This window comes from Hippocampus guttulatus, chromosome 1, assembly GCF_054856545.1.
Source record: "Hippocampus guttulatus isolate MCC_2025c chromosome 1, RoL_Hgut_1.0, whole genome shotgun sequence".
Lineage (NCBI taxonomy): Eukaryota > Metazoa > Chordata > Actinopteri > Syngnathiformes > Syngnathidae > Hippocampus > Hippocampus guttulatus.
Window position 1 is genome coordinate 24,081,899 of NC_141261.1, and position 20,933 is coordinate 24,102,831.

General features: G+C 45.5%; 1 protein-coding gene across 6 annotated transcripts in view; it reads left to right on the forward strand.

Moving 5' to 3' along the window:
- The window catches only part of znf385a (zinc finger protein 385A), a 51,315-nt gene extending 37,859 nt beyond the window's left edge, over positions 1–13,456 (forward strand). For all 6 annotated transcript variants that reach the window (XM_086121397.1, XM_086121388.1, XM_086121406.1 and 3 more), the window contains 4 exons: positions 6,243–6,551; positions 9,918–10,102; positions 10,959–11,051; positions 11,284–13,456. In XM_086121397.1, coding sequence (XP_085977523.1) covers positions 6,243–6,551; positions 9,918–10,102; positions 10,959–11,051; positions 11,284–11,532 — 836 coding nt within the window. In that variant the 3' untranslated portion in view covers positions 11,533–13,456. The remainder of the gene's footprint in view (positions 1–6,242; positions 6,552–9,917; positions 10,103–10,958; positions 11,052–11,283) is intronic.
- The last annotated feature ends 7,477 nt before the right edge of the window (positions 13,457–20,933 follow it).

The window sequence follows — 20,933 nt, forward strand, 5'->3', positions numbered from 1 at the left end:
AATCACCAAAATGAAGCCCCAAGTGTTCATTTAGGTGATGTCGAGGAGCAAAAACGGACTCCTACCATAAAGTGGGTTTATGATCAAATGAAGAAAATACTGGTGCAATTCCAGAGACTACATTTCTGATTAACATTTACAGCTGGAAATGATCACAACACTCATACCAGTCAGACTACATAACACCAGATTTGCTGTTTGGCTTGCTCATTGTGTACAAGGGTAAAAATTGGCGAGGGCCTTTACTTTCTGGCCAACATTTGCAAACAGTGTTCAAAGCAGACGAACCATAAGTGTGCCAAAAATAATTTCTTGTTTTAATCAAGCCTAACCACAACTATGCTCTCCAACGGTTAAATGTAAACATGTTTTGAACATGAGCAGCAGGACATTCCCTTGGCATCTCCTCAAGGAATGGAGTGCATGTTTGTTTTGTCCAAGTTCATGTTTTGTGACAATTGAGCACTGTCCGGAAAAATACACGATTACAACAGCGGGCTTACAGTACCTTTTTTTTTTTTTTTTCTGTAATGCAGTGAGGTAACATTTCTAATAACATTTCAGTAATGCTGTCTGCTCCCCCATAGCATTTTCAGCTAATCCATTCTTTCAGTTATAACTCAGTTTTACCACGGTTTCTGTTGAAGTCGCGCCTGACTGCATCATCATTAGGGGTGTTCACACGGCAACTTTTACTCTGTCGTAGCACCGAGGCTGCCCCCCATAGAGCGTTCACACGTACAAAGTTATACCGGTGTAGCCCCTGAAAACAACTTAAACCGCAGCAAATTGAACCCTGCTCAGGAGGTGGTTTAAAAATTTACTCCAGAGTAAATACTAGTTTGCGGGGCAGCACCGATATAAAATGGGACGTGTGAACGCAACAGGGGTAGATTCGCTACCCATGAGAAGAGTTGATTACATACGGGTATTGAATGCGTTGCTTTCGTGCTCTGTTGTACTTCTGTCATGTTTCCTTTCTCTCTCTCTCATCCTTTTATGGTGTCTGATAGACCATAGCGTCGATTTGTCTGGAGAAGTATAAACCATGGTTTTTCGATATGTCACAAACAAGGCGGGGAAAAGGAAGTACACTTTACGCATGCGCATGTTTTATTTTATTTTTATTTATCGTATTTCACGGCCGCAGAAACTGCCGTGTGAACGCAAGAGGGGCTGCACCGGGGTTAACGCGCTTCTCTTCAGTAAGCAGCTTTATACGTGTGAACGCTCCACAAAACGTACACCGGTGTAAGATATATTGCAACAAAATGCATCGGTGCAACACCGATGCAAATGTGTGCCGTGTGAACACCCCTGTTGGCTGGATTTTCAGCCACTGTTGATACATCATTGGACGACTTTCCACGTCAATCATTACAGCATCACTGATTATCGATTGTCACTCTGCGTGGCATCTGGCAAGAAACTGTTATTTATTCGTTGTATTCCTATTTATATGTGGCCGGATGTTAAAAAAAAAAAAGAATTAAGACCAATTTTTCTTTCCACTTTAATCTATGAAGCTGTAAAAACATTTAATTTAATGTACAAATTAATGAAAAGTACCGTAAGCTTATTATGGTGATCATCAGGTGTAATGTGTTACAGTAAAGTGAAATGTCCATCTCTGCTCTTTTGTTAAACTCAAGATTTTAATAATGTACAACCAAGTAATTTCAAATGGCAGTAATGTAAAATGTAATATTACCGTACTGTATGACATTTTAAAAGTAACACAATTAAGATGGCGCCATTGAACAAACATTGGACAGCAACATGAGCCATGATCCAAGCTTCTCTCGTCCAGTTGTGTTGGTTTTCTCGGAATCTCTTCATCCATCAGCTCAGCTCAGCTCATCTTTGTATCTCTCGCTTTAACCTCGAGGCTATGTGTGTCACCTCTGTTCCTTTCTCCATGCTGCATTTTCCATTCCCTCAGCCTCCCCACCTGCCTTGGGCCAGCACCGGGCGACAGAGCTGCCATGTTTTGGTGACATTGACAAAAGTTCCTTCATGTGACTTATTGTTGACCAGACTTTTCCATCTCAGCGAGTAGAGGCTGTGCAACAAACAAGATGGTCGAAATCAAGGCCAACATGTTGCAAGATTTTATTGTCCAAAGGCGTGAACTTTTAACCATCTTTGACTCTTTTTTTGACCCACAAAACCACTTTACATGTGAAGATTGTTGTGGTACCAATCCCAAAATAGAGAGAGGTCCGTTTGGATTGCTCTCCATCCCTCAGAGGGAATTGAAACGGCCATTAGAGACCTTTCCAGCATGGTGAGCCAAATAAAGTTTGCTATTATTGGCAACCCAAAGTAGAAACATGTGAAAGAATCGACTTTTTGTGACCCTACACTGTGCGTCTTCCTGTTTGGCCTCTTTGACGCATTTGCATGCACTTGTGTGTGGTTTCACTTTGCTTCGTCCCTCTTGGTCAAAAGCAACATGGTAAATAAAGGAATGTATTTCTAGTAGTTTTAGCACAACGGTGAGGCACTCCATGAGGGGATGTCAGACATGCTGCATGACACAAACAATCCATTCATCAGATGCTGACAGTCATAACATGAAGAAGGGACCTCACACACACGACCTTAGACATTATAGGCAGCTGTAAATTTGAAGGAAGACAAACTCCACTTCACCTTCTTCCCCCTGCTACTCTCTGGTGCGCTCACTATGACTATTGTTCTCTCTCTCTCTCTCTCTCTCACACACACACACACACACACAAACACACAAACACACACATACCCCCAAGGTCAATTAAACAGATGACTTTCATGTGAGATCTAAGGTTGCGTGACTCTCGAGTATTAAATTACGAAGGATTTCCGTTTGAATGGTTAGTGGAAGAAAATCATCCCAGAACACATTTTTCTTATTGTTCTTGGAATTTGTTTCTAAATCATCAAAAAATGTCAAATATGTCTTGTATAAAACGGCTATGATTGCACACAGACACGACACGGTGAAGGGCACCTGCCTGCATTTTGAAAGCGGGTCCGCTCTCTCAAGTCGAGCATTAGGTTTCAGAGCTCATCGTTCATAAACAATTAAGTGATCTATAATATCCTGGCTGCTTGCAAGCTAAAGTAACAAGTTATGTACGATGTTTGTACGGACAGTGGTAGTGTAATGTTAAATGTTTGTCACACTAACTGTGGGGAAGGGTCTTTGTGAAATGCCAATTGCTGAACTGAAGCCTCTCTTATGGTGCATTACACAGTCTGACATGCACTAAAGTTGCATGGCAAACACATTTAAAACACCTTGTATTACCCCATTGTGGAGGGAGAGTGTTAACCATTTTCACAACTTCAATTTTTATGATATTTTGGCCATGTGATGAACTTGGAGTCCAGCGTGAGCCCTCACCCCACTCACTACATAAGAACTATAGGCTTCTTCATTCCCAGCAGCGCTTATCCAGCGCAAGATACTTTGTTGTAAGTACTTGGCCTATTTCTTCCAGAAAAGTGTGCGGTTGGCTAGCTAACTAAGTCTACATCCCAAAAATACTTCTTCTCTGATGCCACAATTTACAGAAGAGCTCAATGTCCTCATGTAAATTGCATTTTGTGTCATTCTGGCCACTGCTGTAGCATATATTGGAATGCAAAGCATTCTGGGCTATATAATTAGCGCAAAGTCATGTGGTGTGACCCACAGGCTGAATGGCGTGCGCCACCGTGTTTTGATTAACCATGAACTGTGCCTGAACCGTTCGTGGTATGTGGACCCACACAGGAACACAACAACAAGCAAGGAGGTGGACGAGCATCTTGCCCATCCACCGGCCTAGTTGTTCCCCGGTTAGCTTGCGAGCTAGCTAGTGGCTAGCCGTGGAAAGCCCTGCGACTATCCATCAGAAGCTCTTAGTGGGTACATTTTGCAAGGAAGTGTAGATATCAAAAAGTTGCGTGGCACTCCATTGACACTGGACACTTGAGCAAGGCGCGGTTTCAGCGCATTCAGAGGATACTCCCACTGTGATTCAAAGTGGAGACAATGCCTTGATTTTATTATTCGACATTGGCAGGATCAAAATCAATGTGATCTGTGCAATCAAATGAGTTGATGACTTCTATTTTCACTTGGCTTGACTTCAAAATGTTTCAGTGTGGAAATATTTGGTTTTCTGTTTTCCACAATATATTTCCACTTTGTGTGTTCAATGCTGAATATGCTGGTGGTAGCGCCCTCCACAACATAACCTGATCATGCCAATGTTGGCATTTCCGAGAAGCCATGTCAGATAATTTTACACTTGAGGCATCTTCTTTTTTTTTTTTACCCACCACAAACACAAGACATTCTTTTGGTTCAAACTGAACCCCCCTCGACTTTACCAACAAACCAACAACATATGATACGTAACTTTAATTTCCTGGTATGGATTGAGGATGCACACACGGCAGACTACTATAAAGCATCTGGATTGAGTTAGCTCTGTTTGTTGCCCTCCACACTGCCCCCTCCCCCACCTCTAGTGAATATTTTTGTCTTTTAGGAGTTGAGGCCAACTACCAGGAAGGAAGGTCGCTTGTCAGTCTTTAATAGGCGCTATCTGTGTTTTCTGGAGAACATGCAGTTAAATTCTCACTATAAGCAAACATAGGGTAATTATAGCAAATCCTTAGATAATCAACTGCGTAGCCGATGACAGTGACAAAAATGGACTTCTGTGAGTGTTGCTTCGAGGAGTTTAGCCTTTGGATGACCTGGTTTATACACGAGGGGGCATTCAGCTGCGCTATGAGCGTGACCAGAGGTGACGGTTTGCTCTAGCGCTGTTCCATGGATCCTTTATCAATAGTCCTCCGAACTTGAATTCAAATCCCATTTTATGGATTCAGAATTTGGCAGGATTTGGGTGTGCGCGTGCATAATGTGTACTCAATTTAGATTATAATCTACTCAAGCTTCCCCCTCAATCGACTTGCTCTGCAACCGCTGTTAAGCATTGCAAGCAGCCTGCTCACATTTACCATGTAAAGGCTGTCAAACACTGGCTCAAAGCATGGGACAAGTGAGAGGGCTCAATTTTGACCAAAACAGAGTGAGGAAAAAAACTCTCCAAAAGAACATCTGTTTGACACCACCCTGCAGCTGGAAACCTCCAAACCTGTGTGGAAAAGAGAAGATTGTGATTTTGGAAGGCTCTGGAATGGAAAGCTTTCATGATGGCATGTTCGTCAGAAGTGATGTCATGAAACTGTGGATGTAGTTTCCTTTTGCATAGCTCCAAAATGATCTCATGGAACATAAAGATATGAGTCCTCTACGGCCTGTCGTGACAAAGCATGCAGCAACCTCTACAAGGCAATTGAGGCGTTGAAATCGGCATTTGCTTTCTTACCACAAATATCTCCTAATCTCCTTTTAATGCCATAATCTGGTCGGGGGCTTTACCGTGGTGCTGAATTTGGCCCTACGTCCAGAGGAATTTGGAGAAGGGCCTAATGGTCTCTCCTCATTGGGGGTGTGGGGGAGTAACCCACCCAAATTTAGGGCGTCTTATTCGGACAACACCCAGGGTGAATACCACAGGCATGGCGTAGGCTGATCGAAAACATCTGTGTGTGTGTGTGTGTGTGTTTGTTTGTGTGTGTGTGTACATATCGGTGCTAACAGGTTCATAAACATCCATAGAATAGGAAAGAAATACATCACAAAAACAAGCACAAATGTAAAGTACAGTAAACCGGGGAAAGTCCGAGTCAGCGGATGTATCACTTCATGACGTTTTCTTTGTATTTCCTGCCTTGGGCCTGTGACAAAGAGTGTGCCATGCCTGAGCTTAAGCATGACCAAAAGTAACAGCTGTGTGGGAAAGAACCAAAATGGACAAGCTGCAGCATCGGCTTCCTACCTCAACTAAACAATCAAGACAAACATCCACCTCCCAACATCTTCAAGCCATGGCCTCCCATCTCTGTCATGTCAAATTTCAATGCACAAAAACTGTTTTTCATTACGTTTGGCATGTGCGGCCGGAAATGAAACTATTTTATTTGCACCTGCAAGTGCTTTGCTCTGGTTTGTGTGATGTCCACATGGTTAGCGTTGCGGTTTCACTTGAGACCCGCTTCACCACATTTAAACACACTGAGCCTCAAGTAAAACACTTTAAAGTTGACCTTTTTAATGACAGCAGAAAAGATGTCTCACCATTGTATTTCATGTATTCCACCCCCCCCCCCCACCCCCATCCCACTTTGCCCTGCAGATGAAACACAGTCTCTGTTAATCGGGACCCCACTTGCTGCCGGACCGCTCCCCCCTCAGAGCAGCCCACCTCACCCACCCGCAGAGCTGCCCTCCATATGTCCCGCCGCTCCCATGGGCTCCACTTCTTCCTCTTTACCAGGCATCCTCAACTCAGAGCCACCCCTGATCTCAGCATCTACCGGGCCCCCGGCCTCCGGCAGCCCGCCCAGCCCGGAGACGGAAGAGGCCAAGGCAAAGAAGCTGCTGTACTGCTCCTTGTGCAAGGTGGCTGTCAATTCCTTGTCGCAACTGGAGGCTCACAACAAAGGTGGGTGTTGTATTCAAAAAGCATTTATACAAAAATTTTGAAATACATCCTAGCAGTCAATTTGATTGGGGTAACGGTCAGAACATTAGGATGACCGCGTCAAAGGTTCCAGAAGGAGGCACGGATCATTAGGTATGCTACCTCTGTGTAACTAAGACCTTCTAACATCCCATGTTACCGTCTCCCACATGAAAGACGACTGATACCCAAGGAGGCTTGTGTGGCACTCCAGTGTGCCGTGACAGATCACCAAGTGGCTCTGGCAAATAATCCAATTTCACCTACACTGAAAAAAATGTTTCCTGAATTGGCTCCATTCTATTTTGGCACAAAAAAAAAAAACATCAGGATTCTGATCAATTTCTTCATAGATGTTTAATCGACTTCAAAAATGTTTCTGCATTCAGATGGTTTGATTTCATGCAGCCACCCGACAGAATAAAATGGAGTCAATCCAGCGCAACCTTTTTTTTTCCTGTGTAATGTGTTCGAAAAGCCATGTTTTTTTAATCACGAATACATCTTTGTTCATTTATTGAAATGCTCAACAAAGATATGCTCTTCGCTTGCTTAGATGCTACGAGGTGCAATGAAAGTGTAGCTCCCCTGCTGACAGAAGATGTCACGCTACCCTGCAAATATGTTCAGCTCAACAGGCAGGACACATTTCACAATGACCAAATCAATTTGTGAGTAAATTGAGGCACTCATCAAACTTTTAGATCATCAATATACATAAATATTTTCTTTTGTGTTTGCTGGTGTGCCATGTGATCTTGTTTAAAACGGGCGGCTTGGCTCCCTAAATGTTGAGAAACACTGTGACAGACGATTGCAGACGAGCGAGAATGTTTTCTCTCGTCGTAGGCTACATGCAGCTTGCCTTCCATTGCGCTGAAGATGTTTGTTTATGTGTAAGAAAAACACAGCTTGTCTCCGTGTCACTTTCTCAGCCTCTGCTGGTTTTAATCCTTCTTGCCCTCCCTGTGACCCTTTTTTTCCTCTGAGGCAGCACTTTGTATCTGTTTGTATCTGATCTGCCCCTCAGAACCACGCAGCACATGCACTCGTGTGCTCGTGTTTTTCCTTAGCTTTCACATGTATTGACAATCCGAATACACAGCATGTGTACGGTAACTAGAAGTAAGAGGCCGCCACTTTTTTTTTGGGGGGGGGGGGTATCACAGCTGCAGGCATTCATCGGGGTTATATTTCATCCAGGTTTTGGAGAGGCAGGTTTGTCGATTTTTACATTTCGTTGCAATTTGTGGTTCAGTTGTTTTAGCCCTTGTTTTAGTCGGTTACGGATTAGAAGTTTATCCTATGATGACATATGCAACAAAGAAAAGCCTTGTAGCGCACTAAATCTTTGCAAATACAGAGATTTAGATTAAACAATTGATTTGAGTGACGTGGTTCTGCCAGCACGTGCAAATGCAAGTATCAAAAGAAACACTTCTCCAAAAATAATTCCTGCTCATCAAGTCCAGCCCCCTCCAAATGAGTTGGAATGTTCTGGAATCAATGATATGCGCTCATTTCCTCAAAACAAAACGGGATCCAAAAATGAAGACGTGTACAGCACTGCCACAGAGCGAGTGCACAGAAGAGATGGAAGAAAGTGTGTGTAATGTTGTCAAACATTTCGCCAAACACAGCGGCTACATTTTTATTGACAGAAGTGTGCTTGTGGGTGTGTTGGTGTCCACATCTGAGGCAAGCTTACAGGAGACAACAAATCCGCTTGCACTATCCATTTTCTGACCGAAATAGAAGAAGAAAGGCGAGAAGGGACAGCCCAAGAGAACATATCTGGCCTTGAGTGAAAGCAGCCGTCGCCCTTCTCAGTGGAGCCTCCACGCACCTCACCCTTAACCCCCCACCCTCCATCATTCTGAAACTTTAACTCTGTTCAAAGGGCTTTGGGAGAGTCAAGTCTGAGTCTGAGCCAGTGGCTTTCCTTCAGGGGTAGGGGGGCATAGCATGGAGGGGAGTGGGGATGTAAGCTGTTGATGTGCGAGTATGACCCCCAACATGATCAAATGATTGACACTGACACACTTGAAACAGGCAATGACATCACACTTCATATATTCCCAGGAGCAGCATTGCTTTAAAATACAAAGGCAATGCTTCGTTTTTATCTCTCCGATATGCTACATGCGTCATTTTTATACAAAAGCATCATTTGATTACTTTGACTGTATGTCAAAGTTGTAGTCTCTGTAGAGTGAAAATAAATGTCTTGTAGATTTGGTTAACGTACTTTGTATTTAGAAACATCCATCCATCCATCCATCCAATATCTGAACCGCTTCTCCTCATAAGGTTTGCGAGGGGGCATGCTGGAGCTATCCCAGCTGACTTTGAGCAGCTGTTGGGGTTCACCATGAACTGGTTGACAACCAATCGCAGGGCACACATAGACTAACAATCATTCACACTCACAGTCACACCTAGGGACAATTTAGAGTGTTCCATTAACCTTTTAGAATGCGGGAAGAAACCGTAGTACCCCGAGAAAACCCACACAGGAATGGGGAGAGCATGCAACCTCCACACAGGAAGGTTGAGGCCCGGAATCGAATCTAGTGCAGCGATTGTGCAAACCAGTCGACCGCCGTGCCGCCCTATTTACATCCTTTCACAGGGCCTTTAATCTGTTATTACAGCCTCGTGTTGACTGCATTGTTTTAATTTGTCTTTTTTTATGCCGTCAGATAGATAAATTGTGGAATTGGTCACTATCCAGTTGTCACACACATACATATCATATCATACAGCACCATAATCACTTGGTGTTGTATTGCGGACTAGCGAAGCCGTAGACCTTCGTACAGACTTCAAAGCCCAAAGTCAGATGCCATAAAATGCAATTGTAGGACTCTTCCTTCGGAAATGGATCCACAAATAACATGCATGTAGGCACACGTGGGACACATGTGACACTCGGTATACATTAACCTCCACCCATCTCCACCCAATGGAACATCAATCAACAACTGCAATAAAAACGACACATGAATGATAAACTGGAGTTCATCTTTTGGGGCTCACCTGCCACGCAGATGTATGACCAAAGCCTTCTTTCGTGAACAGCAACATTTGGTGCTGCAACACTGTATGAGCTAAAGAGAAATAGTGGGCACACATTTCCCTTCATTCAGGCCACTTGAGAGCATTATAAAGAAGCATTTAGAAGCAGTTAACAGCAGTAGTGACATGCAGACGTGTGTGTGTGTGTGTGTGTGTGTGTGTGTGTGTGTGTGTGTGTGTGTGTGTGTGTGCGTGTGTGCGTGTGTGTGTGTGTGTGTGTGTGCATGTGCATGTGCGTGTGTGTGTGTGTGTGCGTGCGTGTGTGTGCAGGTACCAAACACAAAACAATTTTGGAGGCTCGGAGTGGGCTGGGCCCCATCAAGGCATATCCACGCCTGGGTCCCAAGCCCAGTGGGGAGCAGGGAGGTGGCCCGGTGGACCCCAACACTCAGGAAAGAACCTTCCACTGTGAGATCTGCAACGTGCGGGTCAATTCTGAACTGCAACTCAAACAGGTAGGTGGAAGAGGTTGCACTCTACGTGTCTTTAAACGTATACTGTATGGACAAAAGTATTTTCACTCTACGCAGAGATGTAGTCACAACTAAGCTCAGTGAATTGCACTAATAGTAATCTCTTACACAGGATGACACAAATATGCCTTGAGTACAATTCGTTGGTCTGCATATGTTGCAACTTGTTCCACTAGTTGTGTTTGAATATCTCTTCTTTGTAGGCTGAAAACACTGCAGCATTGATGCTACTTTTAAGCCTGTCTAAGGCATTGGCTAGCATTAAGCCAAGTGGACTTTCCATCCATCCATTTTCTGAACCGCTTTATCCTCATAAGGGTCGCGGGGCATGCTGGAGCCTATCCCAGTTGTCTTCGTGCAGTAGGCAGGGGACACCCTGAACCCGTTGTCAACCAATCGCAGGGCGCACAGAGACGAACAACCATCCGCACTCACACTCACACCTAGGGACAATTTAGTGTGTTCAACCAGCCTGTCATGCATGTTTTTGGAATGTGGGAGGAAACCGGAGTACCCGGAGAAAACCCACGCAGGCACGGGGAGAACATGCAAACTGTGGACTTTCCTAAGTGGTTTCATTTGCTCGGTTTTATGTTTAGTTTGGCAATAACCTGGGTGAGGAAATAAATGGCTTGAAGGCTCTTTTTCAAGAATTGCTCAATTGAATTGTTCATCAAAGCAAAGAATTGTCCGAACGAAGGCTTGAAGCTTGTCGGGTCACTCTAGTCTCAACACACCGCACAATTATTTAGAGTGTGAATGAATTTCATGCAACAGCATGCAAGTAAATGAGAGACATTTCACATGTGTGTTTTTGGTGCATGTGCACTTGTTTCAGCACATATCAAGTCGAAGGCACCGAGACGGCATGGCGGGCAAGCCAAACCCCCTCCTTAGCCGGCACAAGAAGCACAGGGGAGCCGATCTGACGGTAACCTCTCAAACTTCTTTCTCTTCCTGTGGTGCACTTTGCACATTTGGAGGCCCAAACGTGACAGTATTGAACTGCAAGGTCGCCAAACTCATTTTGTTGAGTCTCAGGCTTAGTTGAACTGTAACTCCTCCAAAAGGCAGCTTTGATGTTCATAGTCTGGAACTAATCATTGTTATCTTTCTCTCGTCTCTCTCTTGCCTGGCAACTGTGGCTACCGTGTGGTCTTTAGTCTTCTCTGACATTCACCAAGGGTCTCACCAAAGCGTTGGGGGCCGGCCTGCTCCCCAGCCCCTTAGCCGTCGCGGCGGCCATGGCCGCGGTCGCTTCCACAAACCCGCTGGCTCTCCGCGCAGCGGCTCCGGCGCCGCACCCGCATCACCATCTTTTGCAAGGACCGACCCTCAGCCACGCCATCTTGAGACCGGCCCCGGGGCCCATCCGCACCACCCACGGGCCCATCCTCTTCTCCCCGTACTGACACGTTACCCGCTGATCGGGATCAGCCACTCCAAAAGCACACTGTGAAGACACAAACATGATCCACAGACAACACCTGATCCAAAATATTTAAATATGTACTGAGAGAAAAATTTGAGGGAGGAACAATCTCTCATATTTCCCTTTACCTGAAACCTTTCCTCCATTTCTGAGACTTACGTGTGAGCTGCAGATGGAAGAGGTACATAATTATTCCTGATGCATTGAACTTCCTGCTACATCCCGAACCTTCCCAGTTCGCCTCCTTTGCTCCCTTGCACTTTGTCCCAATCAGCCACGGTTGCCCGAATAGCTACAAAAGAAACACATGTGCACCACCAAAACCACACCGGGTTGTTTCTCTCCTCTCACCATGACAAAAATGTGCTCTTCGCATCTTACTTAAAAATAATGTGGTTTTTATTGATCGCTTTGCTGAAATAGTCAACTTTTGGTGTGCTCCACATCGAGTAGAACAGTGGTAGCTTGTCATAATGCAAACGCCCCCGCAACTCCTCTTTTTGTAACAGCAACCACATACAATGCGATCTCTGCTCAAAAGCAGGTGTGAGCTCCCTTGTCATACCACGAGAAGCTGAAGAGAGAGAAGTGTAAGCGCAGATTTTTGATTGACCTTTTTGATGGACACATCTGTATTTCGAAAATAGATTGCACCAGCAAAAACATTTCCACCGGGCTGACCTCACAGAGGGTAACAGTTCGGGACGTACAGTGGAACCTCTAAATTGGAACATAATCAGTACAAGTTGTTCACATTCTTCAAAAGGATAAACAACATGCTCACAAAAAGGAGGCATTTGGGGCTATACAATATGTTACAGTGCATTTTAGGTTCACCCTGAAATTTGCCCCGTAAGCCCAGTATCTACCCAAACGACAACTAACTTTTTGTGAGTAGTGTATGTGTTGAGACAAACCATCATTAACTCCACAGGTGATTTAAATTGTTTCATTTGAACATTCCTTACTGCATGTCATGCAAGTATAAAGAGAAGGTGACCACAGTGTAATCAAGCTAGAATAGAAGAAACGTCCTAATTGTTTGCTACCGACAGCCAGTAATGAAGAGGGAACAGTAAGTTGTCTATATGGCTATACTGCCACCCACTGGTCATTTTTAGTACTGATTGAGTCAGTAGGCACCAGTGGCTGTTTCCTTCTGAGGTTGAGTGCAATGCTAGAAAGCAAAAATGTGCCAAATTTGCTGACTGGCTTCAAACGTCATTTTCACGCCATTATATTTCAGCAACATGCTAGTTAACATTTGCTTAGTAAAGTAAAAATGCACCTCCAGATGTACTTTCATCCGGTATGAGCATGAACGGTGTCGCTCATATCGTACACAGTAGCCAGACACAATTAGTTTCATTTCTCTTCCGAGGAGTACTTTTTTTTCTTTTGCCATCACTGGTATTAATCTAAACCATTGAAACACATACTGAGTGCAGCTATAGCAATATGGTTGGCATTTCGTCCCACACGATGATGGTTTGAACCCCCAAGTTTTGCATTTGGAGGCATATTTTTCCTGAATTGAACCCCAAAGAGTTTTCCGTTTGGGGATGTTTGACTTTCGAGGTTCTGCTGTACTGTAACTGCTATACTTCCACCATGAACTCTTGGCGAGAGCTCATAAAGTGCTTTCAAGAAGAGATGTTTCACTCATCAAGCCATGTCTTAACACTGGCTGGTGAGGTTTGTCCTGTGCGCTTATGTAACCAAGTTGCTTCTGCTAACAGCCTTACGTTTGGGTCCTGGCGAGGTTAATCTGAACCACGCTCATTTTTTCCAACCCTGCGCCTTTCTTCCCTACCTCACATGCCCTTTCATATATAAAAGCAAACACATTCATATTGAAAATCTGAGATTTAAAATAAAGTCAGAGAGACCAGATGAAAGCCAAATACATGCCTAGTGCAATGATCTTGAATGGGAATGACAGTTGAACCAGAACCGCAGCAAGGTCAAATGCAGCAAGGTCACTTGTTTTCTTCCAGAAGCTGAAATCCATGAAATGCCCCACGATTTGTTTTCCTCCACAAAGATTGGGGGGCACTTTGTTCACTTGACGCCATTTGCTTTGAGTTCATCCCACATACTAATATGAGCAACGGTAGCAAAGAAAAGCAACGCTATGACACAATGCGGAAAGATTTAAGGCCCTGGAATGAGGGAGGGGAGGCGTTCTGAAGTGCGAACCCAAAAGCGAGCAATGCCGCAACTCAGCTATCGAGATGTACACTGTGCCCTATCATTGAGAAGCAATGAATTCTAATGTCTTACCTTTTTTTGTCTCATTTGCAATTCAATGAGCATATGTTTTTGTAGTTTTTTATTGTTAGCTTTGTGACATTTTGTTTGGGGTCATACATGTCAATTGGGAGCACGCAGACTGACTTTTTCCTCCAAAAGGATTGTGAACCGTCCCCTGGGTTCCTAAACCGGACTGAAAGAGAGAGAGAAAAAAAACAAAGAATTGGCTTTCGTGAGTGACCCTGCATATTAAAGGGCCTTTTCTGTTGTTGTTTTTGCTTGGATAACCTCTGCTTTGGGAACAGGGTACAACACCAGAGGTCTCAGACAAAAGCTACCAAGACTCGCAACACTGGCAGAGTGCTTTTGCCGTCGTGTTATTTTCTGATCGTAAAACTCTTTGAGGTTGATCAACTTCAAGAAGAGGCTGGCCTTGTCGTCAACGTCCACCGTCGTGCTCTTTTTGTTGCCCAAGCAAAAATGTTTCAACGCTTTTACGAGTGAGGAACAATTCCAGGGTCTGTGCTCTCCTTGCTGTTGGTGTGTGTAGCAACCTGTGCTGTACGTGTTGTCGTGTGTGTGCTGGGTAGGACCCCGCTCACTCCCTTCTGTCGAACGCCATGTGGAGCTTGAAAGTGGCCTAATGCAAGACTGGAAAAGGAAACCTGCACATTTGGGAGCTGGTCCATCATTTCATCTAGTGTATCGCAAACCAGACGTTTGAAGCAATCATCATGACTCATGATTGGGCGGGGGGGGGGGGGGGGGGTGTTATTAAATTCTTATTTTCAGAGCAGGTGTTTCATGTTAGCTGTGTTTGGGCTACTAGCCTTAGCCTTATTCTGCCCTCCGTCTCTCCTGCAGAGAGAGAGAGAGAGAGACATAGAGGCAACCATGTAACTTTGTCTTGCCAATAAAGTTATTTTTGAATTTCATTGTGGGATGGACAAAGAGTTTGTATGATGAACTGTAGCAATACCTGACTCATTGTGGCTACTCTTGTTTATTGCAATAAGATGACATTGAATAACACGTGTGTATGAGAGTAAATCATTATAAATATAATTTAAAAATGAAAAATACCCTTTATGGAAAATAATGTTGGTATAAACAGACACAATGTTGGAGAAAAGAAAATGTCAATAAATCATTACTCAAACCAGTGGAGAGTTTTTGTCAGTGGAATTTATCTCTCTACTGTATCTTTGAATGTGGAATGACACGCTTAGTTTACTTTGGAATAGTCCTAACCTGGAGCACAAGATAACTGAGATTTAAAAAGGTACGGCATGTGCAAGACATTGTTGAGCTGTTTGGTCACGTGTACGATGCAAGGAAACAAGTCCTGAAAAGGCAAAAGCTTTTTGATTTGGATTTTTTAGAGATACACTGAAAAAAAACCTTTGAATGTACCTCAATCAAACCTGTAGATTGCTTGCACAGGATCAAATGTGTTTCACGAACAGATATTCGTTTTATTCAAGGAAAGAAGGGCAGAATTTTCAAGCAGATTTGAATCATGGGCAAATGAAATTAGTCACTTTTTTTTTTACCTCTTCTTTCAGTTTTCAGTTTCCAGGATCCTCTCTGAGAAACAGACTTCCCGTTGTCCAATGAGAAGCCGCTTTGTTCTCCAGAGTGGAAAGCTTTCATGCTCTTTCTTTTCAAGCATTCCTGGCATTCATCTGAGTGCAACTCTCAGGATCCTCACATACAATACAAGAGCTGGCCGTTAGATGGCCTTGCTGTACTGACTGTGCAACTCACTCTATGGCTAATTTCTGTGCGTACTTGAGGTCTGTTCAGTGTTTTCTGTCATTTATTGATCTAAAAGAGAGAGAGAGAGTGTGTGTGTGTGTGAGAGAGAGAGAGAGAGAGAGAGAGAGAGAGAGAGAAAGAAAGAAAGAAGGGAGGGAGGAATCAAGCAATGTTTTTTTTTAAACTTGGAAGTCAACCAGCAAGCCTGAATGGATTCTTTAACTGGTGCTTCCACGATATGAAGTGATTTGAATGTACACAATAGTCATGTATCGGGCCTGTCTCAATAAATTAGAACACCATAGAAAGTAGTTGTATTCACAAAGTTAAAATTGTATCTAAGTGAAGATCCTGCCACCGCAGGTAAGACATTCGAGAACTAATGTTTAGATAGACAGATAGATAGATAGATATGGGTGGCCCGGTGGGCGATTGGTGAGCCCGTTGGCCTCACAGTGCCGAGGTGCAAGGTTAGATTCCGGTTCCGGCCTTCCTGTGTGGAATGTTGCATGTTCTACCCGTGCCTGCGTGGGTTTTCTCCAGGTACTCTGGTTTCCTCCCACATTCCCAAGTCATATATATGTAAGTCATATATATATATATATATATATATATATATATATATATATATATATATACTGTATATACTGTATATAATAATAAGATATCCTTTATTTGTCCCACACTGGGGAAATTTACAGTCTACAGCAGCAAGATTGTGGGTAGAAAGAAGAAAGAAGAAAAAAACAAACACCGTTCAATTAAGTGCAATATAAATACAAATATGGATAAGTCGCAATTGTTTTCACATCATTTAATTATTATTATTATTATTTTATTTATTTATTGCGGCCCGGTAGTCCAGTGGTTAGCACGTCGGCTTCACAGTGCAGAGGTACCGGGTTCGATTCCAGCTCCGGCCTCCCTGTGTGGAGTTTGCATGTTCTCCCCGGGCCTGCGTGGGTGCTCCGGTTTCCTCCCACATTCCAAAAACATGCATGGCAGGCTGATTGGACGCTCTAAATTGTCCCTTGGTGTGAGTGTGGGCGTGGATGGTTGTTCGTCTCTGTGTGCCCTGCGATTGGCTGGCAACTGATTCAGGGTGTCCCCCGCCTACTGCCCGGAGACGGCTGGGATAGGCTCCAGCACCCCCCGAGACCCTAGTGAGGAGCGACCGGTTCGGAAAATGGATGGATGGATGGATTTATATATAGATTTTTTTCAGCAGCCTGACAGCAGTCGGTAGGAACGAGCGGCGGTATCTCTCCTTCTTGCAGCACGGGTGTAACAGTCTCTGGCTGAAGGAGCTACCTAGTGCTGTCAGGGCAGGCTGGAGGGGGTGGGAGGGACTGTCCATCATAACTTTTAGCTTAGTTAGCATCCTCCTGTTGCCCACCTCCTCCAGAGTGTCGAGGGAGCAGCCCAGGACAGAACTGGCCTTCCTGACCAGTCGCTCCAGTCTCTTTCTGTCCCGAGCCGAGATGCTGCCTGACCAGCAGACAATGCCATAATGGATGGCCGAGGCCACCACCGAGTTATAGAAAGTCTTAAGGAGTGACCCCTGAACCCCAAGAGACCTCAGTTTCCTGAGTAGGAAGAGTCGGCTCTGTCCTTTCCTAATCAGGGTGCCCGTGTTCGTAGACCAGTCCAGTTTGTTGTTCAGAAGAACACCTAGGTACTTGTAGGAGGTCACCCTCTCTATGTCCATACCCTGGATGTTCATCGGTGCTGGTGAGGACGGTTTCCTGCAGAAATCCACAACCAATTCCTTAGTTTTCCTAGGGTTGGTCTGGAGGAAATTCTGCTGGCACCAGTCCACAAAGTCCTTCGTCAGTCCCTTGTACTCCCGATCGTCCCCCTCTGTAATGAGGCCAACAATCGCAGAGTTATCGGAGAAATTCTGAAGGTGGCAGTTTGGAGTGGCGTGTCTGAAGTCCAAGGTGTAGAGGATGAACAGGAATGGAGCCAGAACAGACCCCTGCGGCACTCCAGTGCTGCAGAGATGCCTGTCCGACTCACAGCTCTGCAACCTCACGTACTGCGGCCGGTTTGTGAGGTAGGCTATGATCCATGCTGTGAGATGGTGGTCCACTCCGGCGTTCTGCAGTTTGTCACCCAGTAAGTTGGGCTGGATGGTGTTGAAGGCACTGGAGAAATCAAAGAACATGATTGTCACAGTGCTCCCAGCCTTCTCCAAGTGTGACAGCACTGAGTGGAGGAGGTAGATAATGGCGTCTTCCATGCCGATGCCAGGCAAACTGCAGCGGGTCCAGTGCCGAGCTCACCAGCGGTCGAAGGTGGGCGAGGACGAGTCTCTCCAGCGTCTTCATCAGGTGAGACGTCAGCGCCACCGGTCTGTAGCTGTTCAGCTCCTTAGGGTGGGGGTCTTGGGCACTGGGACCAGGCACGAAGTTTTCCACAGCCAGGAAGCTTGAGGGTTCTGCGCAGTATCCTTGCTGTTCCCAGCACTGTACATTTCTGGACTGAGATGTCCGATGTTGTTCCCGGGATCTGTTGCAACCACTCATCTAGTTTGGGGGTCATTGCCCCGAGTGCTCCGACCACCACAGGCACGACTGTCACCTTTACCTTCCAGGCTCTCTCCAGCTCCTCTCTGAGCCCTTGGTATTTCTCGAGTTTCTCGTGTTCCTTCTTTCTGATGTTTCCATCACTTGGGACCGCTACATCCACGACAACGGCTTTCCTCTGCCCTTTATCTATGATCACGATATCAGGTTGGTTCGCCATTACCATCTTGTCAGTCTGGTTCTGGAAGTCCCACAGGATCTTCGCTCGGTCATTCTCCGCCACCTTTGGAGGTGTTTCCCATTTTGACCTTGGGGTTTCCAGTTCATAATCCGCACAGATGTTTCGGTAGACTATGCCAGCCACCTGGTTATGGCGTTCCATGTAGGCTTTCCCTGCCAGCATCTTACACCCTGCAGTTATGTGTTGGATTGTCTCAGGTGCCTCTTTGTACAACCTACACCTTGGGTATTGTCTGGTGCGGTATATCTGGGCCTCAATGGCTCTGGTGCGCAGGGCCTGCTTCTGAGCAGCCAGGATGAGTGCCTCTGTGCTGTCCTTCAGGCCAGCCCTCTCTAGCCACTGATCGGACTTCTTGAGATAAGCCACTTCAGTTATGGTCCGGTGGTACATCCCGTGAAGGGGCTTGTCCTCCCATGATGGTCCCTCTTTCAGCACCTCATCCTCTGTTCCCCATTGTCTGAGACATTCTCTGAGTACGTCATCCGTTGGAGCCTTCTCCTTGATGTATTCATGGAGCTTGGATGTTTCATCCTGGACAGTGGCTCTCACACTCACTAGTCTCCGGCCTCCTTCCTTTCGGCTTGCGTACAGTCTCAGGGTGCTGGATTTGGGATGGAACCCTCCATGCATGGTTAGGAGCTTTCGGGTCTTAACGTCCGTGGTCTGAATCTCTTCCTTTGGCCACCTTATTATTCCTTCAGGGTATCTGATCACTGGCAGGGCGTAGCTGTTTATTGCCCGGGTCTTATTCTTGCCATTGAGCTGGCTTCTTAGGACTTGCCTCACTCGCTGGAGGTATTTGGCCGTAGCCGCTTTATGTAGGGACCTGCAGTCTTGTGCGACTGTTCTGTCAACCAGGAGCTGATGTTTGGCTCCTCTGGTATCTGTACCACTGCCCTTCTGTGCTTCGCTCATGTATTGATCCATGTGTGCCGCAATGATGCCTGACATGAGCTTCCATGTTGTGGAGAGACAGGTTATTGGCCGATAGTTGGATGGGACTGCACCCTTTGAGGGATCCTTCATGATCAGGATCATTCGCCCTTCGGTTAGCCATCCTGGATGAGTCCCATCCCTCAGCAGCTGGTTCATTTGTGCTGCTAAGCACTCATGGAGTGCTGTGAGTTTCTTTAGCCTGTAGGTGTGGACCATGTCCGGGCCTGGTGCTGTCCAGTTTTTCATATCTGTGACTATTTTCTGTATGTCTGCCACTGTTATGGTAACTGGGTTCTGTTCAGGGAGGTTGCTGTGCTCCTCTCTCAGGGTCCCCAGCCATTGTGCACTGCTGTTATGTGCAACCTCCTTCTCCCATATGCCTTTCCAGTACCTTTCAGTTTCCAGTCTTGGTGGGTCAGCTCTGTTGTTAGGACCCTGCCACTGAGCGTACACTTTCGCAGGTTGTGTTGCGAACAGCCTGTTTATTCGTCTGGCCTCATTCTCTTTCGTGTACCGCTTTAGGCGGCTGGACAAGGCTTGGAGCCTTTGTTTGGCAGTTCCGAGTGCTTCAGGTATGGTCATCTGGATGTACCTCTCGGGTATCGGCCTTTTCATCACACCTCTCTGGGCCTCCGTCAATTGACTCACATCTTTCCAAGCCGCCTTGATCTTAGCCTCCAACCGTCTTTTCCATGGTGGGTAACGTATCTCATGGCTTCCATGGTTGCTCTTATAGCCAAGCATCTCTAGAATCACTGATGCTGAAGCGTATATCAGCTCATTGGTTTCCGTGATCATTATGGTAGGGTTCGCCCTCAGTGCTGCATTCACACTTTTCATGAGACTTTCAGATGGTACTTCACATAGCCGTTGTAATCGGTTTTTAGGTTGCCCAGCTTTCATTCTCACCATGATCTTAGCTTTCAGGTCAGTTGCTGCCTCGCTCAGCATTTCATTCATTGGGGCTGGCCTCCCAATCTCATCATCTGCATTCATTGGGGCTTGCCTCCCAATCTCTGGTATGACCTCCTCCTCTGATATGGCAGCCTGGGGCCCTTCACCATGGAACCTGCGTTGTACCTCATCAATCTCAAGTTGTGACAGCAATTGCCGTTTGTGGATGTTGGAACACTGAGCTACTAGTTGTTTCGTGGTCAACCGTGACTGTGGGTTTCGAAGTAACCATTTAGCCCACATCCTCTGCATGTAACCCCTCTGACTAGGCTTGCTTGAGTAGTAGCATTCCAATAGAGCCATGTTATCGCATCTTGCCCATCTCCACTTTGTTCCAGTAGCCCATTTTTCATGAAGGTGCTCTGGTTCCCCAGCACCTGACGCAGACCTTGTTTGGCCGGGCGACGTCTGAGCCGGCATGTCATTCGTTTTATTGTCTCTCATCATTGTATGAGGTAGGCATTAGCGTGAAGGGTCTTGCCCAAGGACCCACACTGGATGGTGTTATGTGCTCATTTTTTTTACCAACTGAGCTATCCAGCCGCTCATATATATATATATATATATATATACACACACACATATACACATATACACATACATACATCAGGAAATGGGAAATGGTGTGTTTAAAAATGTGCAGACGACTCCAGTATAAGATTGAAGAAGATGAAAATTGTGCAGTGACACCCTTGTCCTCCTGCTTCCAAC